General features: G+C 44.7%; 1 protein-coding gene across 18 annotated transcripts in view; it reads left to right on the top strand.

The window, feature by feature from the left end:
* Positions 1-27,884, top strand: part of TENM4 (teneurin transmembrane protein 4) — a 791,957-nt gene that overhangs the window by 716,207 nt on the left and 47,866 nt on the right. For 15 of the 18 annotated variants that reach the window (XM_065528783.1, XM_074014900.1, XM_065528781.1 and 12 more), the window contains 7 exons: positions 2,050-2,311; positions 5,414-5,681; positions 8,959-9,102; positions 12,186-12,435; positions 14,704-14,724; positions 22,357-22,589; positions 26,572-26,726. In XM_065528783.1, the coding sequence (XP_065384855.1) occupies positions 2,050-2,311; positions 5,414-5,681; positions 8,959-9,102; positions 12,186-12,435; positions 14,704-14,724; positions 22,357-22,589; positions 26,572-26,726 (1,333 nt within the window). The remainder of the gene's footprint in view (positions 1-2,049; positions 2,312-5,413; positions 5,682-8,958; positions 9,103-12,185; positions 12,436-14,703; positions 14,725-22,356; positions 22,590-26,571; positions 26,727-27,884) is intronic. The other 3 variants (XM_065528776.1, XM_065528774.1, XM_074014897.1) reach the window with 1 other exon arrangement.

Below are 27,884 nucleotides of genomic sequence, written 5' to 3'. Positions count from 1 at the left end.
AGCCAATGAAGACAGGCCTTGAAAATACCTACTACAGCCAGGTTGTGATAGAAGGAACAGACTAGTTTGAAGTCACCCCAGCAGATAGAAATCAGGCCCAGTGAATAAGAAGCTGGAAAGAGAGGGATTCATACTCAGTTTAAAAAAAAAAAAAAAAAAAAAAAAAAGTTCTAACAGTCAGAACTAAACTAAAACAGAATAGTCCTCCTGTGGATATAGCAATCTCCTCATCTCTGGAATTGTGTAAGTAGGAACTGAATGGGCCTTTGATGGTGGTTCTACAGAAGAAACTGATGCATCAAATGGGAGGGGGACTAGGTCAGATGACCATTAAATTCCTCTCCAGTGGTTCACCTATTACTTGATTTAAACTTTCTGTTTTAAGAAGGGAAAGGACACAAAATTCTAGTCTAATATCTTTTTTTTTTTTTTTTTTTTTTTTTTTTTGGAGACAGGTTTCACTCTGTCACCCAGGCTGGAGTGCAGTGGTACAATCTCAACTCACTGCAACCTCTGCCTCCCAGGTGCAAGCCATTCTCCTGCCTCAGCTTCCCAAGTAGCTGAGATTACAGGCGCCCACCATCATTCCTGGCCAGTTTTTTTGTTTTTAGTAGAGACGGGGTTTTATCATGTTGACCAGGCTGGTCTCGAACTCCTGACCTCAGGTGATCCACCCTCCTCAGCCTCCCAAAGTGCTGGAATTACAGGTGTGAACCACCGTGCCTGGCCTAGTCTTATGTCTTATTGCATGATGGGGCTTTAAGTAGCAGCCACGCTATGCCCTGTTTTTACTTCAGCAGAGCCAGCCTACAGGATTAGTGATGTGCCTTGGTTCACATGTGGCCCTCTTTTCCCATTGTCTATAATCTGAGTCCATCTGATTTCTAAACATGTGGCTGCAGAACCCTCAAATCAGGTTCCTGGTGGGGCTGGACAGTGTCAGAAACATTGGGTGTACAGATAGAGAGGAACTCAGTTTTCTTTGATGTTCTAAAGTAAAAGTGCATGCCAAGGCTTGGATGGGAAAGTGCCTTGCTAGGTTTGTCTGCAGGTGATTGGAGTTAAGATGCCAGCACCAAACAGAACTGCCAGTATGTTTCTGGCTAGGTCCTGTTTGGACACAAGATATTCTGGGGTGAGGCAAGGAAGACTCTGCCTGTACAATCCCCACAAGCCTGAAAAAAGAAGGGCTTAGCAGGGCGTCATCTAGGATCAGGGAAGGCCTGAAGACCATCATAGAGCAGACCTATTTGGTGTGACATTGATGACAGAACTAGGGCTAGGAAGGCAGGTTTCTCCTCAGACCTCCCCAGCATCCTCAGAGGCTGATGAACAGAGGCTGGGCTGCGAGCTCTCCAGACGCTGTCACAGTGATCTCATCTCAACTAGGAGGCTGGCACTCAGTCTTCTGGTTCCCCTTTCACTTGTAAGATACTGTGATTCTAATTGAGCCATCTTTAAACTGCTTAGCTATTTTGTAATTGCAAAGGCCATTGTTGAGTAATCTATCACAATTAGAGCTAAAATTGCTGTGGAGTCATAGAATCTTAGAGACTTAAGAATAATCCATTTGAGCTTTTGCATTTTACAGATGAAAAAAATGAGGATCAAAGAGGCTAAGTGACTTATCCAAGATCACACAGTAGTTGGAGGCAGAGCCAGGACCAGGCCCTAACACCCAGATCAAGGCTTGTTCTGCTTCGTTCCCTGACTTTTCCCTGGGCTTCAGCTCTGACGCAGTTGAAAGGCCCTAAGTACCAGCAGCACCACTGTCAGCTCTTGTGTATCCTGGAAAATGACTCTCCACAGCAGTGGTTCCTTTCAGCAAATTCTCTATGTGAATCATTTTATGGGGGGAAAAAACCCTGCTCTCTAAAATCACTGCCATTGTTTGGAACTGCAGTCAAATCTTTAGGCATTAGAGCCTCCCTCAAGAAATGCTCAGACCCTTTGGTATAATTTTCTCTCCTTTCTTGGTCTCTTTCTTTCTCATCCTGGTTCCTGCTCTTTCTGCTCCCCACCCCTTCTCAACCTTCCCCTCCCAAACAGTTTTGACTTGGTGACAAATGGCGGCATCTCCATCATCCTGCGGTTCGAGCGGGCACCTTTCATCACACAGGAGCACACCCTCTGGCTGCCATGGGATCGCTTCTTTGTCATGGAAACCATCATCATGAGACATGAGGAGAATGAGATTCCCAGCTGTGACCTGAGCAATTTTGCCCGCCCCAACCCTGTCGTCTCTCCATCCCCACTGACATCCTTCGCCAGCTCCTGTGCAGAGAAAGGCCCCATTGTGCCAGAAATTCAGGTACCCAGCTTTCCTAACTGCATTCCACCACACTTTTATTTCATTCTGGGGATGGAAGAGGATCTCAGAGACAGTGGAAAGAGAGAAAACACCTCTGTAGGGCTTGGGTCAGGTCCTATCAGCCTGTTATGCAAAATCCAGCCACCAAACCCCACAACGGGCATGGTGTAAGGGCATGAGGGGCACCCCTCTTACAGACAGAAAACACTTGAGCACCTGGAACTGCCTAGCACACTCTGGCTTATACTAAATTCTCTCTGTCTTTCCACTCTCCTGGTTAGTTCACTTCAGCCTACTTTCCTTTTCCCCAGCATCCTATGTTCCTCTCTCATTATTTCTGTTAAAAATATTTAAAATAAATGGTCCTATCAAGAGGAAGGAGCCAAAGGATCCCGAACAGTGAGCATTATAATAAAGATTAAATGAGAAAAATATATATGAGGTGCTTAGCACAATGTCTGTCACCTAATAAGTACTCAATAAATTTTAGCTGTTATTATTAAGATTATTTAACACACGCCGCCTTCACGCCGATTAAGGCCTTGGCTCAAATCTATATATACAACCGCTTTACTTAACCATCATTAAAAGAAGGTAATTGGGAAAGATGCATTTTAATCTGATGGAAATCAAGATAGATATTTTCGCCTAACAAAGCTCCGCTAGTTGAATTTCCTTCGCTGTCCCCAGCCCAGTTTCTAACGACAGCAGTGAAGGCCTGAGGAAGAGGAGAGATGTCAGTGCAGAAGCCCAGGAGAAGTCCTGGCTGTCTCACCTGCCCGATGAGAACTCAGGCGATGTGCCTATTAATAGATCGCGGGCGCTGGTGGAGCAGGGAGTTTATACATTTTTGTGTGTATGTTTCATGCCTGGCTGAGCAAACACCTTTCCGTGCGTACCCTGTTGAGTGGTTTCTGATGCCAGCCAACAAGAAGGACATACAATCATTCCGAAATTCTCATTGCACTCACAGGTTGAAACCTCCTCTTCAGAGATTCAGTGCCTGTCTCCCGTCTCAACTACCAGGCTGACCTTTCTTATGAAATGGTTGTCAGTGGAGACAGAGCTTGCTGGAGAGAAGTGATTTGTTACTCAACCCTGGCTCAGCTCCAGCTAAACATTTTTCCCAGGAGCAGGGACTCTGGAACAAATGGGGTTAAAGGTCGCACCCTCTTTACAGTGCTCCCTGAGCTGGGTGCCTGCACATTCAGTTAGGGCAAAAACCTTGCTTATTATCAGATTCATGAAATACACATAAACAAACTCTTAGATTTTCCCAGTCCTCTCATAGGTTAGCCTCTGCAAGTGCTGGGAGATATGAATTTTAAAGGGTATGCTAAAGAAGGTAAATATTTTTCAGAGCATCAGGATGGCACTTCAGTCATGCCAGGGGCTTACCAGGGTATGAGTCCTGCTTTGCCTTAAACTTGTAAGCTACAGTTTAGGAAGATTGCCTTGGTTTAAACCCAATCCCTAAAATGTCCTGTGTTCAGGAGAATGAGGTGAGGGTAAGCGTTCACACTTGTCTATGAAATGGACAGGATGAAAAAGGCATTAAGAAAATGTGGCACATATATACCATGGAATACTATGCAGCCATAAAAAAGGATGAGTTTGTGTCCTTTGTAGGGACATGGATGCAGCTGGAAACCATCATTCTTAGCAAACTATCACAAGAACAGAAAACCAAACACCACATGTTCTCACTCATAGGTGGGAACTGAACAATGAGATCACCTGGACTCGGGAAGGGGAACATCACACACCAGGGCCTATTATGGGGAGGGGGGAGGTGGGAGGGATTGCACTGGTAGTTATACCTGATGTAAATGACGAGTTGATAGGTGCTGACGAGTTGATGGGTGCAGCACACCAACATGGCACAAGTATACATATGTAACAAACCTGCATGTTATGCACATGTACCCTAGAACTTAAAGTATAATAAAAAAAAAAAAAAGAAAGTAAAAAAAAAAAAAAGAAAAAGACCCACATCCACTGTAAACATAGGGTAGAATAGCCATTGTCCCTTGAATAGATATATTAGCCTCAATCGATTTAATGTTCCTATCTTGAAACAGAGCCCAGAGCATCAAGCTGATAAAGTTGTCTGCTTTTGCTGTCTGCCTGGGCATGCTGGCATTCATTCAAACTTTCTGACTTAGAACTGGGCTCATTGCACCCAGTAGCTAAGTGACCTGAGCATTCCCCAGGTCACAGCCTTCCCCACTCTGTTCATCTGGCACTGCAGCTGGGGCCCAGAGTGGCCAGAAGCTCTATGCAGGCAGTCCAACCTCTCTCTGTGGATGAGCTGGGGCTGTGAACCACAGGTCCTGCCAGGCTGTGGTCTCAACTCTGCATAATTATTTGTTTGGTCAATATCTCGTAGTCTCTGTTTAATTTCCTGAAAATGAAAGTCATTTGGAACAGATCTCATCTGAAGAAAGTTTTGAGAAAGAAACCATCCTTCCTGCTTAGGCAGCTGGCCGCAGCAGTCTCTTTTCATGACATCCCTGCTGCCAGCACCACCAGCAGCAGCAGCAGCACTGCATGCCACCTGACAACGTTCCTGTGCTAGGCACTCTACCTATGTGACCTTTCTCAGTCCTCACACAAAGCCAGGGAGGAGACCGAGATTCAAAGTTTCCGTGAGCTTTCTAGGATAACACAGCTCATGAACCAGTAACAATGTGATCTAAGTATTTTATATGCATATCCTATGTGTTCCTCTCAAAACTGCAATGAAATGAGTGCTGTCATCCCTGTTGTACAGAGCAGGAGGCTGAGGCTTGGCGAGGTGAGGTGACTTTTGCAAGGTCACCACATGAAAACTGGCCCCAGAAACCAGGTCCTCTGACATGTTTTACCCCTCCCCAATCTTTCTTCCATCTCGTTTATGTTTTTCCCTTCCTCCTCCACCTCCTGCTTCTCTTCACCCTCTGCTTCCCCTCTTCTTTCCATTGTCTCCTCTTTTCTTCCCCCTGCTCTCTCCTGCCTTTCCCTCTACCTCCTGAACACCCAGAGTCCATGGGGCCGCACCATCTTCCCTCCACTGGGTGAGTCGACGACCGTCCCTTGCTGTAATCTGCCTCTGCTTTCTAGGCTTTGCAGGAGGAAATCTCTATCGCTGGCTGCAAGATGAGGCTGAGCTACCTGAGCAGCCGGACCCCTGGCTACAAATCTGTCCTGAGGATCAGCCTCACCCACCCGACCATCCCCTTCAACCTCATGAAGGTGCACCTCATGGTAGCGGTGGAGGGCCGCCTCTTCAGGAAGTGGTTTGCTGCAGCCCCAGACCTGTCCTATTATTTCATTTGGGACAAGACAGACGTCTACAACCAGAAGGTGTTTGGGCTCTCAGAAGCCTTTGGTAAGCCTCCCGGCTGCAGGACTCAGAGAATAACACTTGCAGGAGCACTCTTTCTACCTCCTTGGTTCCTTTTTCCTTCCTTCCTCTTCTCAGATCAAAAGTACCTAAGGCTTAATTGACCTTTCAGACCTGTTCGTGACTGGCCAGGACCTAAAAGAATGTACTGAAAGACCTGAGTGTGGAAAACCCGACCGTTACAATAAGGCTACAGAACCAAAGGGCCCTGGAAAGTGCCGTACTGGCTTGTGAGGGGCTAAAAGAGGGCATGAGCCACAAAGGCAGGACCAGGTGGACATTGCCTGGCCACCCCACAGCCATCCTGTGGGAACTTACCCATTAAAATAGGAAAGCTAAAAAATTGTTTCTTTTTTTTTTTTTTTTTTTTTTTTTTTTGAGGTGCAGTAACTAAGATTCTTCCTCCATCAGAAATGCTTTTTGGCCTCTTTACCCAGTCAGAGAAGTCACCTCTTTGTTGTTGTTATTGCTGTCTCTTTGTAAGATGAAACAGAAATTGGCTGTAACCTCACCTGGAGTCCCAGCCTCACTTGGCACTTGGGCTTCCAGGGGCTGGCTGTATGCATTTCTGCTTCCAGATTAGAGGAGGTCCCAGGAAGGGCTCAGAGCTGGACTCTTAGCAGGTCTAACCCTGCAGAGCTGATCCACCAAGCACTTAAGAGTAACCGTCCAGCAAATCCCTTCTCGTCTTGAACCCCATTCCAATTTCATTCCCTTAGGTCCAGAAAAGGCAGAGATTCAGCAAAGACAGAATGAGGAAGCCGAGAAGTAATGTTATTTAGAAAGGAAGGGAGGGAAGGAGGAAGAAGAAGAGGGGGAGGGAAGGAGGGAAGGAGGAAGAGAGGCAGGGAAGGAGGAAGGAAGGAGGGAGGAAGGAGGGAAGGAGGAGAAGCAAGGAAAGGAGGGAGGGAGAGAGGGGGGAAAAGAGGAGGAGGGAGGTGGGAAGGAAATGAAAGAATGTTGCTTGAGCACCTACTGTGGGCAATGTGTGCGCCTGTACATTAGCATCTCAGTTAATCCTTATACTCTGTGAGTCAAAAATTGTCACCCCCAAATTCTGCATGAAGAAGTTGAGGCCCAGAGAAGTGAGATGACTTCTCAGTGATGCACAGCTAGGAAGGAACAGAGTTGGATTTATTCCAGATCTTTCCTCTGGGTTCGCATCCCATCCTACCCAACAAGGGCACAGTGGGAGCAAAGGTGCCATCTCTCACTGTTCATGATCCCTTCTGTAGATCAAGCCACTTCTGTCATCTTTTTTAAAATGAGGCCTTACAATCTCTTGAGATAAAATGAGCACTTCTAGTGCCCACCAGTCAGTGAAAAAGGGAAGTGACTGGGTTGGAGTCACTTTCCTAAGATCACAAGTGACCAGTAAGAGGCATAGTGACTGCTTAAGGAACTCAAGCCATGGGGGAAGGGGTCACAGGGACGTCTTCCGGCCCAATGCCCTATTGCCATAAATGGTCGGCAGTCTTTTGTGGCATCTACAAGAAACTTTAAGGAGCTGCTCAATTGTTAATTCCTGTCTTGAGCATGTAGTAGGATATTGTCCACTGGAAAATAGTGCCTGCCCAGAAAGACGCTTGGAAGAAATAACATTCCTGTCTCTGCTGGTTCCTTTCCACAGTCCAGTTACAGGGCTTTTTATACACCCAGGGTCAGGGAGGCTGTCATGTTTAGCCTTCATCCCAGTGACCTTCTAAGGGGTCCTGGATTTATGAAACAAAAGTAAATCCAGGGGATTTCTAAGCTTTGAAACCCAAAGCAACTTCCAGCTTTTTAAAAGTAATCCAACTAAGTTCCTTTTCTATATATCCATTATAAATGATTTTAAATATTTTTCCTAATTTAAAAAACACCATAGTCATTAATAAAAATTTGAAAAATGGACAAAAATAGAAAAAAGTCATATGTGATCCTGTAAACAAATACAACTAGTTTTCTTTTTTCATGTGTAATTTCTTTTTCTGGTTTTTTTTTTTTTTTTTTTTTTTTGGTTTTTTTTGTTTTATTTTGTTTTTGAGACAGAGTCTCGCTCTGTCGCCCAGGCTGGAGTGCAATGGTGCAGTCTCAGCTCACTGCAACTTCCACCTCCTGGGTTCAAGTGATTCTCCTGCCTCAGCCTCCCGAGTAGCTGGGACTACAGGCACATGCCACCACGCCCAGCTAATTTTTGTATTTTTAGTAGAGACGAAGTTTCACCATGTTAGCCAGGATGGTCTCAATCTCCTGACCTCATGATCCCCCCGCGTCAGCCTTCCAAAGTGCTAGGATTATAGGCATGAGCCACCGCGCCCAGCCCGTAATTTCTTTTAACACAGAAATACCATATATAAACAGTCTTTTCAACTGAGCATTGATCCATAAGCATTTCCCAGGTCACCACATAGTCTTCTTCACTGTGACTTCTGGTGGCTTCATAGTATTCCTACAGTGGATACACTTGGGTTTGCTCACCCTCTCACCCCTCTTGAACCTTTAGATTACACCTAATTTTCCAATATTATAAATAATGTTGTGGTAAAGACTTTTATGCACAAAGTATTTTCCATACTATATTAGTCCATTCTCATATTGTTATAAATACCTGAGACTGGGTAATTTATAAGAAAAGAGGTTTAATTGGCTCATGGTTCTGCAGGCTGTACAGGAAGCCTGGCAGCATCTGCTTCCGGGGAGGCCTCAGGGAGCTTTGACTCATGGCAATACGCAAAGCGGGAGCAGCCGTGTTACATGGCAGGAGCAGGGCCTGGGTTGGTGGGAGGAGGTGCTACACACTTTTAAACATCCAGATCTCAGGAGAACTCACTCACCATCATGAGAACAGCACAAAGAGGATGGTGCCGAGCCATTCATGAGCATCCACCCCATGATCCAATCACCTCCCACCAGGCCCCACCTCCAACACTGGGGATTACAATTAAACATGAGATTTGGGTTGGGAACACAGAAACAAACCCTATCACATACTAAAGATTATTTCCTTGGAAGGGATTCACTTAGATCCTTTTAAAGTAATTGGTACATTTATTTTAACTTTTCCTCAAATGTAAAATTGCTCTTCCAAAAAAAAAAAAAGAAAAAATTGTTAAGGCTCAGCAATCTTGTGTTAGTATTTCACATAGTTCTGGTTGCCACTTAGAAATATGATCCTTTTTTCCTCTTCTACAAAAGATAAGCCAGGGGCCTTGCCTACAGGTCTAAAGGCCAAAGAGTGGCTTAGCTCACTTGTGCATTTTGCCTCTTCTGTCACTTATAGTTTCTGTGGGTTATGAATATGAATCCTGCCCAGATCTAATCCTGTGGGAAAAAAGAACAGCAGTGCTGCAGGGCTATGAAATTGATGCGTCCAAGCTTGGAGGATGGAGCCTAGACAAACATCATGCCCTCAACATTCAAAGTGGTAAGTGGATTAATAGAATTACTTGAACCAGGCTGGGGTGGAACCTTGTCTCATATCCCTTGTGCCCTGCCAAACAAAAAATTCGCACTTTGAATCCCATAGGCTTCTATGTGATCAGGGAACTCAATCAACAGATATTGCTTGGATACTTCCTTTGAGCTGTCACTGTGCTAGGCACTAGGGATGTAGAAATGAATGGCCTCAAGACTTTATGCCTGTGAGACACAAATACTCTCCAGGCAGTTTCAATGTTGTGCCACATCACAGGGCACTATGAAGGCTAGAAGAAGAGCACCTCACCCAGCGTTTTGGTTCATCAATGTGTCCTTTGGCAAGAACTCCTGAACTGAGTCTCAGATGGTCTATAGGATTAGCCCTGTGTATCAAGTAGGGAGAACACTCTAGGCAGAGGGCATAGTATGTGCCAAGGCGCTGAAGCCTTCAAGAAGAGTCACTGGAGAGAAGGTTCATTGTGATTTAAGCAGAGAATGACATGAAGGGAACAGCAAAAGACAGAGCTTGGGTGTGAGCAGCTGGAGCCCAGGGTAAGAAGATTAGGACATTCAACTACATGCAAGGCAAATGTCAAGCCTCTGCAGGGACTAGAGCATGCGAGTGGCACCATCAGATCTGTATTATAGATAACTCACTCTGACCATGAGCTGGGATGGGACAGCTAAATATGGTAATGATGTCAGATATCACCTGCCTGATCTAAAAAGGCAGTGAATGCCCATCAAAGCCACAGCTTGTTTTGGGGGGAATTGACAAACTAATTCTAAAATTTATGATAGAATACAGACTTGTAAATAGCTAATGCAGCCTTTAAGAACAAAGAAGAGGGACTCACCAAATATCTATATTTATAGCTATCCTAGAAAAACCATATTATCTGAAGCTGTGTGGTGCTGGCACAGGAACAGATAAATTGATTCCATGGAATAGAACGCATTCAGAAACTGACCTGGGAAGAGTAATTAAACTAAGCTTTGGCCCCAAATTTCAGAAAAGCCAAAATAACAGAATTGGAAATAAAGTTTCCTTCTCACTCACTTCACTTCCCACTCTGTAAGTCTGGAGGTAGATAATCCAGGGCTGCAGGGTCTGAGACCCAGGCTCCTCTCTCTATGCTCCACTCGGGCTTTCGTCTCCAAAGTCATGATCCAAGGGGACCACTTCAGGTCCAGCCTTTACATCCACTTTCCAGTCAGCAGGAAGGAGGTCAAGGATGAAGAGCAAGTCCCTTGCATTGTAAGGTCACTTCCCAGCAGCTGCTCGTATCACTTCTACTTACATGCCATTGCAAGAACCTAGTTGTGGATGTGGCTGCCCTGGAGCCAGGGATCATGGTCTGTTCCAGGCAGTCATGTGCCCAACTAAATAGCCAGGATTCTGTAACTGCAAAAGAAGGAAAGGGTGGATAGGATGGATGTCAGTCGGCAAGGAGAAGTTTTTGCCACATACCATGTATATATAAGAACTTGGAACATGACAGAGATAGCATCACATATCAGTGGAGAATGGATAGGTGTTTTAGAACTTAGTATTGGGAAAATTGGCTCAATATGTAGAGACAAATTAAGTCCTCACTTCACACTGTATACAAAATAAATTCAGATGTTTTCTTAAACATCTCAATGTGAAAGATAACACTTTAAATTTGATGGAAGAAAATATTTAAAAGGCCAGGCACTGTGGCTCATGCCTATAATCCCAGTACTTTGGGAAGCCAAGGCGAGAGGATTGCTTGAGGCCAGGAGTTTGAGACTAACCTGGGCAACATAGTGAGACCCCATATCTACTAAAATAATTTTTTTTAAAAAATTAGCTGGGTGTGGTGGCACATGCTTGTGGTCCCAGCTACTCAGGAGGCTGAAGTGGGAGGATCACTTGAGCCCAGGAGTTCAAGGCTACAGTGAGCTGAGAACATACCACTACACTCTAGCCTGGGCAACAGAGTGAGACCCTGGCTCATTTAAAAGAAAAAAAAAGAAAGAAAAGAAAAAAGAGAAAGAGAGGAAGGGGAGGGGCGGGGAGGGGAGGGAGAAATTAGTAGAGTACTTGTAAAAATCTCAGGAAAGGATTGCCTAAAACCTAACAAAGCACAAACTTTAAGGTAGAAAAATGATTGATTAGAGTACATACAAAGTAAAGATATCCGTTGGACAAAGGACAGCTTTGACAAAGCTAACAGGTAACAGTTTGGGAGACAATCCTGATTATCTGTAAGAGCACAGCTCACTCGGGCTTCAGTATGGAAGAGGTGAGGCAGCGGGCAGAGGATCCAGTTTGGAGGCTGTGAAGTGTGCAGGAGGAAAAGGAGGAACCAGACTAAAAAGAAACAGGATAGATGTAGGAAGAAACTTTTGAGTCCTTGAGGTTAATCCCCTCATTTTGTTGGTGGGGAAAGAGGCCCAGGGGCAGTTAAAGCAGTAAAGAGACCTATACAGGAGCTGGGATCAGCCCATTAATAACAAAGCCAGGTAAAATCCTGTCGCTTCTGGACTCTCCTTTGGTGAGAAGAGACTGTGAGTTTCACTCATTCATTTCTATAAACATTCATTGGCATCTACTCTGTCAAGCTCTGTGCTAAGCACTGGGGATACAGAAAGGAAAAAGACATAGTCTCCACACTTGAAATGGTATCGATTGAAAGAGAAAAACAGGTAAGTGCGATAAATAATTCATGCTATCATAGAGCTATGGACTGGGTACAGGAGATATGGACAACCTACCTGAGAGGCAGTATAGGTGAATGGCTAAGGGCCCAGACTCTGGAGCTCTTCCACTTACCGTCTGTGTGACCTTGGGTAAGGCCGGTTAAGCTACCTGGACAGTCCCCTGTTACAATAGGGATAATAATAGTACCTATCTTACAGAGCTTTGGAGTGAATTAAATCCGTATGACTTGTTTAGGACACTCTGGGTTCCATTAGGGGGTGAGGCAAAGCCTTGGGCTATGAGCCTGGAGATGGTCGATGGAGATCTTGCATGCCTTGCAAAATCAGGGTGACTCTGTGGTCAGGAATGGGAAAAGATACCCATTCCTGCTCCATAGGCAATTCTGTTTTTGCTTGTCCCAGGCATCCTGCACAAAGGGAATGGGGAGAACCAGTTTGTGTCTCAGCAGCCGCCTGTCATCGGGAGCATCATGGGCAATGGACGCCGGAGAAGCATCTCCTGCCCCAGCTGCAATGGCCTTGCTGACGGCAACAAGCTCCTGGCCCCAGTGGCCCTCACCTGTGGCTCCGATGGGAGCCTCTATGTGGGTGATTTCAACTACATTAGAAGGATCTTCCCCTCTGGAAATGTCACCAACATCCTAGAGTTGAGGTATGTAAGGTGATGCTTTCTTCATAGTTCGTAATAACGTCCCTTTGCCATCCTTTGGGCCCCTCCACATTACCTACTGAGCCCAGGGATGGGACAGAGCCTCGCCTATCAGACTCTGGGACTTTTCACCTCCCAGCTCAAGCAGCTGCTGCTTCCCCAGTGCACTGCAGTGAAGACAAGCCACCTAGGACAGGGAGATGTCCCCGGCATCCAGAGTACATCTGTGACGTAGACGGCTGCTAGCAGCCAAACGTTAGACTCCTTGGAAGCCACTGAATCTTCTTTCTGTTTCCTAGAACTAAACTGATTAGAATGAGTCACATGAACCTTTTTTATAAAAACAAGGGGCTGGGTGCCATTGCTCATACCTGTAATCCTAGCACTTTGGAAGACCAAAGCAGAAGGATCACTTGAGGCCAGGAGTCTGAGATCAGCTTGTACAACCTGACAAGACCCCCATCTCTGCAAAAAATCATTTTAAAAATTAGCTGGGTGTGGTGGCACCTGCCTGTAGTCCTAGCTACTCAGGAGGTTGAGGCAGGAGGATCCCTCGAGCCCAAGGGCAGTTCCCTTCAGCGGACCAGTATCGAGATAACTGACCTCTCTGCTCCTCAGGTGCTGCAGAAGCAGCTGAGTCAGCCTCTTTCCCCATCCTGACCCTGAGTGATGGAGCACAGCCATGCTTCTAGCTCAGGGAAGGACATGATATGTTGGATTTTTCTCTATGCCTCCCTAACCTAGATCATTTTAGAACCAGGGCACTGTCATAGGGTGGGCTCAGGAGTCATGGAAGAGCTGTGCTTTAGAGATAAGGGAGCCTTACACTCCCTTTCAAGAGGAATTGCACCAAGCTCCCTCCCAACTCTTTTAGGGAATGGAATCTGCCTGTCTTCTGGGCCAGGGTCCATGTGAGCAGGACAGGCCCCAGAGCTGGAAAGCCTTCCTCCACAGTGGGTAGGGGAAAAGAAAACTCACTTTTGCTGAGTTCCTACTATTTGCCAAGCATAACAATTCTGTAAGGCGTTTATTATTATCCCCCTTTGGTAAATGAAAAGATGGAGGCTTAGGGAATTTAAAGAACCTGCCTGAGGTCCAGCTTCTAAAATGGTGGACCCAAATCCAGAGATCATTACACACCTCTGCCTCACCAAAGCCTTGTCACCTGGCCCAGTGAGGGCCGCTTCGACTTAATGCCTTGTTAAGTTCCTCCCTGGAGGTAAGGTCCTGCTGCAAGAATCTCACTCTGCAGCGCATGTGTGAAAGGAAGGCAGGGCCAACAGCCATAAGCCCTAAAGAGAAGGGTTAGTATCGGCCCCACACACAGGGCCAGACAAGCACACACGCGGTAGGCTCACAGGAAATCAGCTATCGACTGAATGAGAAGAGGACCACCAGTGGAATATTCTCTGCCCTTCTTCTGTCTATTATGAGTCTGACTGGCACAGACATCTGTCAAGGAAGAAGGATCCTTTGAGCATATTTGTGTCAGTCAACTGCGTATATGGACCACAACAGAAAGCGCCGTGGACGTGGAAATCAGCTCGCCTCGGCAGAGAAGCTGTACAACTTAGGACAAATCACTGAACCTCCCTGGACCTCTGTTTTCACCTCTTTCCAATAAGAGACCCCATTTTCCCTGCCTCCCTCCTACAGTTGTTGGGGAGATCATGACAGTGGGTAAGGAAGGGAGATATAAGTAAAATTAGAAAAAAAAATTTAGAAGTATATTATCATTTTGATATATTTTTTCTTCCAGCCTTTTTTTCCTAGGACTGTTTCTGTGTCATACCCTCCCTTCTAATTATAGTCTATCTCCAATTCTGTATTCTTTTATGAGGAGGCTCCTGGGAAGTGACCCAAGTTTGGGTAACTCTTTGTAGGGAAGTGTGCACGTGGAGACGCAGAGCAGTAAGCCTGTGTATCTCTGGGTATGTGTCCGTACAGAGGAGAGAATCCACCATTCCAATCCCTGTCTTAGCCCTTGTTAAAGCAGCAGAATGTGTCAACCTAGTCCTCTTCCCCCAAAGTCAGCAGTAGTGGTGCAGGCGAAACCATGCCTCTTCTGTGATATGTACTGCTTGTAAGTGAACTTACTGACAAGTAATATCCAATATAAAATACATCAGTGTCATAGCTGCTAAGTCTTTATTTATTATAGTATTGTATAGCACCATTGCTGTCAAGTTTTCAGGCTGCTAATAATGCTTCTAACCCTGCTGCTAACACCTCATTCTTTCTTCTATTCCCTGCTCTCCTGTCTTCTGTCAGAAATAAAGATTTCAGACATAGGTAAGCCAACCAGTGGAGAATTTCCTGCCTCACCCTTGCCTTGTTGCATGCTGTGTGGTAAGCTGCATGTGTCAATTTCAGATGGCTGTATGGCAAAATAATCCTGTGTGACTGGAACTGATTGGGGCAATCAGTTGCAATGGGAGGAAGTCATTAATAATGGCAGCAATGCGTGGCAGGAGCCTGAACTCCTTGGATCTGTTGCAAAGTGAGGCAGTTACTTTGATAGTCTAAAAGTAATATGGGAAAGAATTTGAACCTTGGAATAGTAATTTGAATGCTACAGCCTGCTTATCCTTAGAATAAATGAGGATGTCATCCTAACTGCATTGAGCAACTTTGATGGTCATGATAGGAAGTCCTGAGAACATCTTGATCAGGTGAACAATCTGGAAGAAGACAGGTTTCACATTTACACTTCTGTGGGCATTCAGGGTGCCTCAGCTTAGGGATGCCAGGCAACCCCACCCAAAAGGCTTGCCATCAAGGAGAAAGCAGACTCCCGGAACCAACTGCAGAGATCAATCCCCAAATAGGAACTTTGTCCCAGAGTAGGTTTGTCATGTAGACTCACAGCGACATGCAGTAAACAGAAATGGGTCTAGTCAAGCACACCAAGAGAAGTGTCTGCCTGTCAGCATCACCTGTCACTATGGCATTCACCTGACTCCTGGATAGCAGTCACCCAGGTGTCCCCTGACCTCACACACATTGTGGTGACTTGAAAAGTAACCATGGGCAGATGGAGGTGTGGCTTGCATGGCCACAGAAGTGGCTCTCAGTTATCTAACTGTGGCTCTGATCAAAGTGTCACGGGAGTGGTGCTAAGTTTGGATGAAAGAAAGTCTTAGGGATGGTGGGAAGAGTCAGACAGACCCAGAATCCAATAATGATTCTATCTCTTTCGACAGAAGTAGCTGCATTATTTGTGTAATAATTGTATGTGTTATTTTAAGATAATAGTTATTATATAAGTATTATATAAATATTATAATTATTTAATAATTAACATGTATAGAGTATTTACTTTGTAGCAGATAGAGGGTTATGTGCTTTACATGGATTGTAGCATTCTATCCCCAAACCACTCTGTGAAGTAGATATCCATGATTACATCCAATAGACAGACGAGAAAACTGAAGTTCCCCAATTATGTGGCCTTGAAAAAATGCCTTCATCTCTCTAAGCTTTAGTTTCTAACATAAGGTTAATAAAATCTCCCTTGGAGTGTTGTTGTAATGATCACAGAAGATGTTTGTAAACTATTCAGTACTTTCAGGCACAGGGAGGAGCTCCAGAAATAGTAGTAATGGTAATAATAATGCTAACATCCTATAGAGTTAACAGTATTATAATTTATTATCATAACAATTTGTATCATATGATAATGATGATGTCTCCATCTTTCCCAAAAAGGAATTAAATCCTCTTACACCCAAAGACACATGTATTAAAGTAAATCAAATAGAAATTGGTAACAAAAGAAAAAAGGAGGAAACATATGTGTGATTATTTATTAGATTAAGCTCTGAGCTTCCTGGCAGCCAGTGTAAATAAGAAAACATAATTATTTTCATACTTTATAGTATCAGAAATTGAAAACTTGCCCACTGCTCACCAGAGAAATTTTTTTTCCTGACACTGAAATCTGAGATTTTCAATGAGTTTTGTATGGATGATACTGAACTATGTAATGGTCCATGCCTTCAACTTCAGTTGTACAGAAAACACAGAAGTACATTTCACATGAAGGTCTTGAATTAAAGCCTAGCATTTAATGTTGAAACATCCAGTTAGTGGTGGCGGCTGCACGGGACGCAGCCATGACCCACGGGGACATAGCTGGGAAGAGTCAGGAGGCCAGGTGCTGTCCAGCCCTGCTACACATTCACCGTGTGGCCTTGGGCTGGTTACCTGGTGTTTCTGGTTTCCAGTCTCATCTATAAACTGAAAGAGTTGTGGTTTGGAAACATTTTGCTTCTGATGTTCAGTGATCTTTTTATATATTCATGGTATGACTTTAAACCCTTCATCAATTCATTGTTTTCTTGGGCACTAAAAATTTTCTAAGATGAACCAAAGTAGAAAGGAAAAAATGAATCACTTTCTGCCTTGCAGTTTTCTAAAGACAACCAGAAGACAGAGAGCCTGGGTTCAGCTCTGATGTTAACTGCTACCTGGATATTGGCAAATCTCTTCCTCTCTCTGGGCTTCAGTGTCCCCATCAGTAAATGTTGGCGATGGATTTAAAAAATTATAGAGTTGTGTCTCTTCCTCCATTAACTGTCTCAGCCACTCCCAGTAATATGTCTGGCCCCGTGACTGGCAACTTTAGCCTGTGTGTGTGCTTCCCCGGAGCAGACTCATGTCTGCCTTTTGCTTTTCCAGCCTCAGTGCCAGCCTGCTGTGCCGGGCATGCTCAGTACAGAAACCGATAATCCACGGGGCATCTTCCTCTATGGACTCCTTCAGGAAACCAGCATCTTTGTCTCTTCCCAGAACTCTTCCCTAGGGTCACAGAAGATGTTTAAAGCCTTTTCTTCAGAAGTACATTAGAACTCAAGTGTCCATCAAACCCAGCTACACATATTATATTAACTCAGAGCCCTTAACTGTCTCAGGAAATAGGTTGAGCAACAAAATAAAGTCTGACATACTTAGTGTTTCCATTATGCACCAAATCTTCTAGAAGTTTCTAAAGGGACCAGCTTTGCTTAAAAGCTACCATTTACTGGGTATTTTATTTTTTAGTGGAACAGGCGCTATGCTCAGAGGTTTATATTCTTCATGCAATTTTGTCCTCAAAATAATCCTTTGAAATAGGTGTGACTATCCCCATTTCTCAGCTTAAGAAAACTGAGGCTATGGAAGTGATGTGACCAGAGTCACTTAGCCAAGTGGATGGTAGAACTGGTATTTGAACCCTTGACTGTGTGGCTCTAGCACTCAAGCTCTTCCCACAGGTTCTGAGAACCAGGGAATCAAGTTCTGCCAGAGCTGCCAACTGCTGTGGTTGAAGGACACTCCTTTGCATGAGGCAGACCCTCCTTAGAGACAAAGAGAATTCTCACTTGGAAGCAAGTGAGCCTGTGTGTCCCTACAGACTCCTAGACTTCCAGCTCCTACTGGGAAATTCCAAACACCATCCAGAATGAGAGCAGAGTGAAGCTTGGCTTCAGCTCATTAACTTCAGGAATGGTACCCTGAAGGCCTCTTGATTTTACATCACTTCCAGAGAGACTAAAGTTATGTTTGAGGAACTAGAAAAGAATGTGGGTCCTCAGAGACTTCTACAGCAAACTGAAAATGAAATTGTGATCTTACTCTCTGTCCAGCCCTACTCAGGATACTGGGCATCAGAACTGAATCAGACATGGTCCGTTTCCAGGAAATGCTGCCTGTCCACACAACCAGGCCTGAGGCCTCCGCTGAAGGCTGTCTTCCATCTCATGCTCTGAGACATTGATTATTTGTAGAGTATTCTAAGGCCTTGCTGCTCAAAATACAGACAAGCAACATTGGTGTGCTCTGGGAATTGTTAGAAATGCGGACTCACAAGTTCTGCACCCCAGAACTAGGAATTGAAATGTGCGTTTTAGCAAAGGCTCCAGGTGGCACATTAAAGTTTAAAAAGAACTGCTTGAAGGCCATGGTTCCCAAATCTGGCTGTGCCTCCAAGTCACCTGGAGAGATCTCAAAGGTAGAGATGCCCACGCCCTTCAATCATTATGGGTAAGACTATTTTTAGAGCTCTCCAGGCCATTCTGATGTGTAGCCATGTTTGAGAACCATCACTCTAAGATTGTTAGCAGTGAGCGTTTCCTATGTATACTCCAGCCAGGGAGGCTGATTTCCTTTCATAAATTTAGCAGAACTTTCCGGAATACTTATTCTGCATCAGCCCAGTGCAAAGCAGCAGAGACTGGTAATCAGTCCCTGCTCTTGAGGAGTTCAAGGTTTCATCCAAGAGACAGACAATTAAACAGAAAAGTTTAATTGGTGCTACAGATACTAAAAGTATAAACTTCGTAAGCTCTAGTAAAGACACAATGAAGGAAGAGGCCAGTTCTACCAGTGGGGAAGAAGTGGGGGTTCAGGAATGGCATTACAGATGAGCTGAACCTCAGAAGACGAGCAGGTACTCCCAGGTGAATATGGGCAGAGGAACCTTTTAGATTCTGAGCAGCAGGGTGGGGAAGTAGAAAGAACGCAGACTTTGAAGTCAAGCAGAACTCGGTTGGAATTTCATCCTGCCGCTTAGGATTCTGTGGTCCCAGACAAGTCACTTCACCTCTTCCAGTCTCAGTTTTCTGAAATATAAGGGAGGAAAGTACCTACCTTATATGGTAGCTGTGAAGAAAATGAGGTCAAGTGCTAGTGCAGTGTCTGGGACAGAATAGGCATCCCTAGGTGGTCACAGATGCGTTCCTGTCTGTGGTAGTCATCTCTGCAGTTCTGTTCTGCAGACAGGTGGCGCTTCAGCCCTAGTGGAGTCGAGATGGGCATCACAGACGCAGGTGCAGCTCCCAGTGCCGGGGGGCAGGAGGACTAAATGAGTTGAATGTTCAGAGAGCTCTGCAAACTGGAAAGGGCTGTTGAGATGTATAATTTCATTTGATCCTAATGACAAGCCTGTGAGCATAGCCGAGCAGGGACTTAGTCATTTGACAGCTAAGGGACCTACGATTTGGACTATTTAGGTGACTTGCCTAAATGAGAGCCCACACTTTCTAAGTTCAAAGCTAGCTGTTGTTTTCCCTATGCTTAACTTACCAGCAGACCTCAAATTTGTCCTTGGGCCAAAAGATGCAGCCACAGCTCTTATAGACTCTGGGATAATCCTGCCAGTGCCACCCTGTCCTGGAATTCACTGATCTGAGAAGCTCCACATGAGTGACACTTCTCTGGAGCAGTGCAGGGAGACATGAGATGGAAACTCAGGGGGCTAATCTACATTGACAGGGCCCCTCACCATACCCCTCAGGGACCCTTTTCTGCTGAGGTAAATAGCACCAGTTTATCATGAGTGATGTGCAAAGAAATGAAAAAAATCACCCCGCCTCAGAGCTGCCATCAGAAAAGCAAAAAGATCAAGGCTGCCCCAGCATTACACAGTAGGATCTAAGGTCACCGCATTTTATTTAGCCATAATTGATGTCATCTGGGACGATTAAATCTGTGCTACATTATAGGGTAAGTCACAGGGGACATTTCAAAACAGACAGGATACCTGTCCTGTTTACTGCTACCCCCAGAAGAGAAGTAAAAGAAGAGCTAAATAATGCGAATGCAAACACTACCTAAGTAATCTAAAAATAGATATGCCATCTACTTAAAACAAGTGACTGCTATGGGCTAGAAGGCATGAAGCAGAACATAGGAAAAACAAAACTGAACAAAATCCAGTCTCTTCTCTTCAAGTATTGACGATCGGGTTTTGGAGGCCCACACATAAATGAACAGTCACAGCATTATGTCCTATCATCCAGAAATGATGCACAGGGAGAAGGCTGGGGAAGATTTGCAGAGGAGGGAGCATTTGAACTGACAGGTGAAGGGTGAGTAGGAAAAGGGAGGCGTGGGGCATACTGCAGAGCAGGAGCAGCAGGTGTGGGCAGACTTGAGGCGTGCTGCAGGGACAGGTCTGTGGCCAGGTGCAGGGTGTCTGGGAGGGGAGGGAGGATGGAAGGGTGGAGCAGCATAGCAGAAAGCTGGGATTTGTGCAGGGGTGGGGGAGGGGGGAAGCTCTTAACTTCTCTGTAAGATTAAGGAGTCCCAGAAGGGAAAGCATTGAAATGGCAGGTTGGTATTTGGGTTAGATCAAGAATGACTTGTAGAGGACCCAGGCTACAGGCGGAGAGACCTCCCCTTGGTTCGAGAAGGATGTGACAGGACAGTAGTATTAGGATTAGAGAGGAAGGACAGTTGGAGAAAATCTTATCAGGTTAGTTGAATTCAGGGAGAGAAAACCAAGGAAGGAAAGCCTTGGGTTTGGATGCCTGGCCCTTTTCGAGGTAGCCAGTCCCCAAGGACACTGTCCAAGGCAAGACACATTTATAATGACAAACCTGCCAGGGCCAGATTAAGACCTTCTGTGACTTACGTACTGAAAAGATTATGGTGCCCCAGTCTTCATAGGGAATTCAAAAAACACCAACCTGTAAAATAAAATTTTGCTTTTCAAAAGGACCCAAAACTTACATACCTGATAAATGCAAAATAGCTTCTTTCTAGACTTTTCAAATTATCTTGCTTTCGTCTTGAAGGGGGTCTGCAGTGCTCCGGCCCTGCTGGTGCTCTCATCACTGCTCAGTCTGTCCTGAGTCCCTTAGCACAGTTTATACCTCACTGTGCAGTGAAAATGGCCAGCACCAGGCCATCCAGTCCAAACGGAGAGAGCTTCCTTTGAATCAAAATACCTTCCAGAGACTTGGAAGGGGCTGCCAATATTGAGATGCAGTTTTAGGGCCCAGCGAATGTTCAGGCCATGCACAGGAACTTAAAATTAGCTTTTCAGAAGCACCAAGTTCAACTTCAATGTGCCCTAGACTTGAAAGAAATTGTATATCAGTACCAGGGGATAAAAAATTTCAGGCTTAATAAGAGATATCTACTACATAGTCGTCTCCAAGTGCAAGAAGAGACACAATCATTGGTAATTAAAATAATTATTATTGAGCATCTACTATACTATGCTACTCTGCATTTATTATTTTCTCTCTAATTTGCCCAATATACCAGCAAGGTAGCTGTTAACACCCCCATTTTGCACATAAAGACACGAGGCCCAGGAGGCCTGGTAACTTGCCCAAGTTGCAGAACCAGGAAATTACAGAGCTAGACTTGGAACCCAGACTGATCTGACTCCAAATCCTGTGCCTTTTCCTCACCCTGTGGCTAGAGGCAGTGCTTTGTCTCCTCAAGGTCTCTCTGTAGTCAAACTTCTCTCTGCTCTGTTGGCACAGCCTGCTCTTTATAACTGTTTTCCAGAAACAGAACCATCATTAGCACTGCTCTTCTGTGTTGCTTTTTTTCCTTGGGTTTCACTGAGAATTACAAACTAATCCTGCAGTTCATTTATATCTGACTGCCAGAGGGAGACTCCTGGGCTCCTGTTAAGTGTAACATGAGTATCCCCTGAAGACAGTGTTGATGCTGACCAGGAGTCAGAGCTAGCCAGGGTTTCATCCCTCAGTCCCAAGATGGAGATGAGGGATTGCTGTAAAAATCCTGTGGAAAAGGGCTTGTGTTTTTGAACTCTTGAAGTGTTTTTTTTTTTTTTTAAGTCAAGAGCATCCATGTTTCTAGCTTGAATGAACGGGACACCTATAGTAGGCCTCAGTGGTCATCTTCTTAAGAAAACATGTATTTAGCACCTGATACAAACATGGCACTGAGATGGTCATCTCAATCATTGGCAGTGGGTTTTTACAAGAATAGTGGGTGGGAGGGATAGTTAAGTCAACGACTGAGGTCAGAAAAAATGGGGAACCATCACCCAAAATAGGGGCATCATCCCCATAAGACATTTTTGCTTTGGATTCTAAAGGGCCAGGGGTTCATCTGTCCATCTCCAGCTACACATAGGAAAGAAGAAAATGCTCATCAGTTGGCCATGTCTTTGTTTTCTAGTCACAGTCCGGCACACAAATACTACCTGACCACAGATCCCATGAGCGGCGCCGTCTTCCTTTCTGACACCAACAGCCGGCGGGTCTTTAAAATCAAGTCCACTGTGGTGGTGAAGGACCTTGTCAAGAACTCTGAGGTGGTTGCGGGAACAGGTGACCAGTGCCTCCCCTTTGATGACACTCGCTGCGGGGATGGTGGGAAGGCCACAGAAGCCACACTCACCAATCCCAGGGGTAAGACCTTGCCTTAGAAATATTATCAATAACATGTATTGGAGTATTTTCCATTTCAGAAAAATATGCATGATTAATATTGCAAAAAATTTGGAAAATACCAAGAAATGTATGGAGGATGGTGAAAACTGAAAATTCCACCTGCCAAAAATACTCGCAGTTAACATTTCCTGTCTTCTCTGCTAGTCTTTTTTCAAAGTGTTTGTGTATATGTAGTGTTTACTAAAAACAAACAAAATGAGATCACATTAAGCAAACTGTTTTAGCAAACTGCTTTTTTTCCCTAAATGCTAGATCATTAACATTTCTCCATGTCATTAAATGTGTACTCATGTTAGTGACTATATAGTATTCCAGCAAATGGATGTCCCAATCTTCTACTATTGGACATGTATGCTGTCTCTCATGTTATTGTTATACAAAAACATTTTAGCGTATCATGTTTTCGTATGTTGATGTGCTAGTGGGTGGGTTAACTGTAGGTCTCAATTCTGAGTCCCTGAAAAAGTTGAACCTCTAAATGCCTGCAATCACAATTTTTTCTTCGCTTATTCAGCAAATATTTGAGTACATAGAGTACAATGGTTACATATATAAGTTCATCGTAGCAGAATAAATAAGACCTGAGTGTGAATTACTGTGACATGGGCGAGAGGAAGAGGTGCTCCCTGAGAAGCAAGAAGAAAGAGGCTGTTCATGGGGGTTTAGAGCCAAGAGAGACCCCTGTGCCTTGGAGACTGGGAAAGCTTTTTGGAGAAGCCATCATTGTCCACCCTCAGTGGAGTGTTCACTGTGTTGCAACCCCTATAGCCAGTGACTTAAAGTGTCTAAGCTCTAGGGTCCTCACTGATAGAATGGGGTAACAATGCCATCAGTGTCTACCTCCTAGGCTTATTCTGATGGTCAAAATTAATATGTTTAATAATAACCTATAGAAACATTATAAGTGATTGTATTATTAAATAGTTCCAGATTTCAGGGCCTAGTTTCAAATCAAAGCGGGAGATTCTAGTGAAATCTGGCATTCAAATTCAGACTTTGTCATCTACAGCTGAGTGACTTTGGGGAAATCACTGAAGCTCTCTGAGCCTCATTTTCCTCATATATGTAATAAGGATATGCTGCACAGTTGTGGTACAGATTGAATATTATTAGGAATGTAAATGCTTAGCACAGTAGTACCAGGCACATGGTAAACATCCCATAAATGATTATTCCTATTATTGTTGTTCCATTATATCACATCACATCATATCATGTCACATTGTCTCTGCCACATACCTGGAGTGTCAGGTGGTAATTGTGTGGGGTAAATATTGTATCAACAAAGGTTAATCCCTCCTAATTATGATTTCCAAATACTGAGAGAGCAGCCAGGAGTGAAAGAATTCTAGGCCTGCACTTAGAAGCCCTGTATGGTTTTCTTCTGCCACTAGCTGGCTCTGGGACCTCCTCCCCTGGGCCTCAGTTTCCCCATTGGTCAATGAATGAACAGGTTGGGCTAAATAATCCCCAAGACCCTTTGTAGCCACCGTATTCTACTCTCTTAGGTTTAAAACAGTTTTATCTGAGAATTTTTATTCTCTCCAGGGCTTTTTCAGTTGTTCTCCGCACATGTGTGTTCTCTTCCCCGCCCTCGCAGCCCCTCACCCTCACACAGATGAAGTGGCAGTGCATTTACCCAAAAGTCTGTGATTAACCCAGATAGAAATCGCAAGGGTGACACGATATGCAGGCACTTTGCAGCAGGGAGGAGAAAAGATGTCCATCTATTTAACACAACAAAAGAAGAAAAATTTAGGTAATTAATCGGGGACAGATCACTTCTATTAGCCTGTGCAGCCAACTCTGTAAGCAAGAAACCCAACTATTCATGGAGCACTCATCAGTCCAAACAGATGGAAGAGAAAGATGGGGCATAGCTAGGCAGACAAGAAAATGCCTGTCTTGGCACTTAAAGAATGAAATTAATGTACATTCAAGACAGGACCATGAGAAAGCCTTCCCAGTCTTGAGGCTGCCTAGTCCTCTGTGTGAAATCACTCTCCTGCCTGACCAGCCTAAGAAGGAACAGTTGGTGCTCCAGCAGGTTCTCAGCACTCAGAGGCCCCTGGGCATATTAAAGCACCCTGCTTGCCAGTGAGAGACACGTGGGCCCCCGGAGCAAAGGCCTTGAAACCCACAAAGTGCCAGCCACTGTCTCATCATTACAATGGTCATTAATAATTATTGAGGGCTAATTACTACAAGTCAGATGTTAGAATCCCCGTTTTATCAATGAGGAAATGAAGACTTAAAAGTGAAGTAATATGCCCAAGTTAATACGACCAGAAAATTTTATAATTCAAGTCTCTCCACTTCAGTGAAGCCTTCCTGACCCTTCTTCCACTGCCTTCCCCAGAGAAAACGTAGCAGAACAAAAGTGACCAGAATCTCCTGTATTTTACCATGACCCTCTCGAGTCTGTCCTTTCCTGTGATCCTCACATGGTACTGATTCATTCCTGTGCCTTCCATTCTAAACTGGGTGCTCCCTGGGGCCATGTCCCATCTGTATCCCATGACAGTTCATGGTTATGTCTGACTCTTGCAATTCTGAACCTGGGATGGAAATTACTATCACTCATGAACACTATTAAAGCATGCCCTGGTCCCAGTCCCAGCCACCCCCTGAATTAGTATTTCCAGGAGTTAGGCCAGCAGGTGTATATTGAAAAACCTCTTCAGGTGCCTCTGATGTACATCACAGGCTGAGAGGTACTGATATAGTGTAGTGGTTCTCAGACTCTGGTTTGTGTCATTATCACCCAAGGTGCTTGTCAAAACTGCAGATAGAAGCTCAGACTCCACTTGAGATATTCTGAATCAGCTACCTGGGGGGTGCAGTTTAGCAAGCTCCCCAGGGGATCCCCATACACATCCAAGAGTGAGAAATACAGATTTGGAACAATCTCATTGTTTGACAGCTGGGAAAACAAACACAGAGATGCTCAGTGACTTGCCCAAGGACATACAAGCTGGGTCAGGGAGAAAGTTAACAGGATGAGACGGTCTAGTAAATGGAGCAGGTAATGTTGAGTAATTGTTCTGACTCCTCTCCTTAGTGTGCTGCCTTTAGAAATTCAGTTCAACAATATTCTCTACACAAATCCATAGGATTCTATTCAGATTCTGTACTTTCGTAATGATCAGTGAGACTAAAATAATAAGAATAGAAAAGCATGAAGGACGGGCCAGGCCCGGTGGCTCACGCCTGTAATCCCAGCACTTTGGGAGGCCAAGGCGGGTGGATCACCTGAGGTCAGGATTTCAAGACCAACCTGGGCAACATGGTGAAACCTCATCTCTACTAAACATACCAAAAAAAAAAAAAATTAGCCAGGCATGGTGGCACGCACCTGTAGTCCCAGCTACTCAGGAAGCTAAGGCAGGAGAATTGCTTGCACCTGAGAGGCAGAGGTTGCAGTGAGCCGAGATCATGCCACTGCACTCCAACCTGGGTGACAGAACGAGACTCTCTCAAAAAAATAAATAAATAAATAAATAAAAAGAAAAATGGTTACCAAAAGGGAAACTGATTATTATAATTACAGAGCTTCAGAAATAGGTGAATTTAAATAACTCACAGTGTTAATATTGAAAAAGATCCTCCTTACCACTATATCCCTACTGCTTAAAAATCCCCAGAAGTTATGAATCCAGGTTTAGTGGATGACTAAGGTGATAGATTAAGATCTCAGGAGGCAGCAAGGTGGGAGGACCAGAGCCCTGGAAGATCTGAAAACCTAGGTTCTAATCCCTGCTTTGAACAAGTCACTCAAGGCCTCTAAGCCTGAGACTCCTCCTCTTTGAGAGAGGAATGAAGGTTGTGGGAGGACCAAACCCAATCGTGTAGAGGTGCTGTCAGCTAGCAAGGCTCCAGGAATGTGCGCGCCGTTGTCATCTCTGATGCTGAATTCCTGTTTTGGTTTCTCTGCCCCCAGGCATCACAGTGGACAAGTTTGGGCTGATTTACTTCGTGGATGGCACCATGATCAGACGCATCGATCAGAATGGGATCATCTCCACCCTGCTCGGCTCCAATGATCTCACATCAGCCCGGCCCCTCAGCTGTGACTCTGTCATGGATATTTCCCAGGTAAGATGGCTTCATCTACCAGAGCCCTGGGACCACCCACTCATCCTCTCATCTGCCACCCAGCCAGCCTGCTGGCCATTCACCTTTGCACTGGTAAGCCTTTAAAGAGCACCTACTTGGTGCCAGGCTGTGATGAGAACCAAGGACACAAAGATAAGTAAGACACAGCCATGTCCTAGGAGTTCACCGTCAGGAGTAACAAGTAGAAGCTCAGGGGACAGTGAAGAAATCTCCCCAAGGAAACCTCAACAGCAGCAGAGTAGGACAGACACAGCTTTCCACCACGTGACATTCAATCCATTGCCACCTGAATTTCATCTTTGGTAATAACACTGATGGGTATTTGTACATTGCCTGTTCTCTTTCTAAGCTACATGAGGACAGAAATTCTGTAATTAACTAGGATGCCTGGTTACCCAAATTTGGGCACCGTCTATACTTGCTGATTGATTAATCAATTGACTGAATCCTACTTTTTGCCACTCACTCACTCAGTAACTTTAGACAAGTTTTCTAAAGTCTTTTGAGCCTCACTTTTTATATCTGTAAAATGGAAATAATTCACTTCAGCCCAGTAGGATTACTGTAAAGATACAGCAAACAATGCATGCACAACTCCTAGTATTGCTTGGCCCTTCAGATGTGATGAACAAAAGATAGAGTGCCTGCTTTCACACGGGAGGTGACATTTATGCGAGTTTTACAGGTTGAATAGAATAGGGCTTTGCTGAGTGACAAGAAAGAAAAGGAGACATTTCACACAAAGGAAACAGCACGTGCAAACGCACAAAGATGTTAATGAGGCAGGTACACTCAAAGAATAGTGGAAAATTGAAAACCATAGCATAGGGTGCTTGAAAGCGGGTGGCCGCAGTTAAAACAGGAAGCATGGTTTGGTCCAGGTAGGGAAGGACCCTGCTGTACCATGCCAAAGAGTTTGGACATTTGCAGGTGGATACCAGGAACCCATTGTAGGTCAAAAAGAGACACAAGTGACTGGCTATCCAGCATTTCCTTAGTACATCCTGTGATGACTTGGCAAGGGTATGTCCTTTGTTGCTGGATCCTTTGGCCGGGCCAGGCCCATGCTGAATCAGTGTCCTGTGCTGCATCTTGCCAAGATTACCAAAACCTGGCAAATCAGGAGCATTGAGTTAT

Source organism: Macaca fascicularis, chromosome 14, assembly GCF_037993035.2.
Source record: "Macaca fascicularis isolate 582-1 chromosome 14, T2T-MFA8v1.1".
In the NCBI taxonomy this organism is placed as follows: Eukaryota; Metazoa; Chordata; class Mammalia; order Primates; family Cercopithecidae; genus Macaca; species Macaca fascicularis.
Note: the sequence above shows the minus strand (reverse complement) of the source record. Positions and strands in the feature narration are given on the sequence as shown.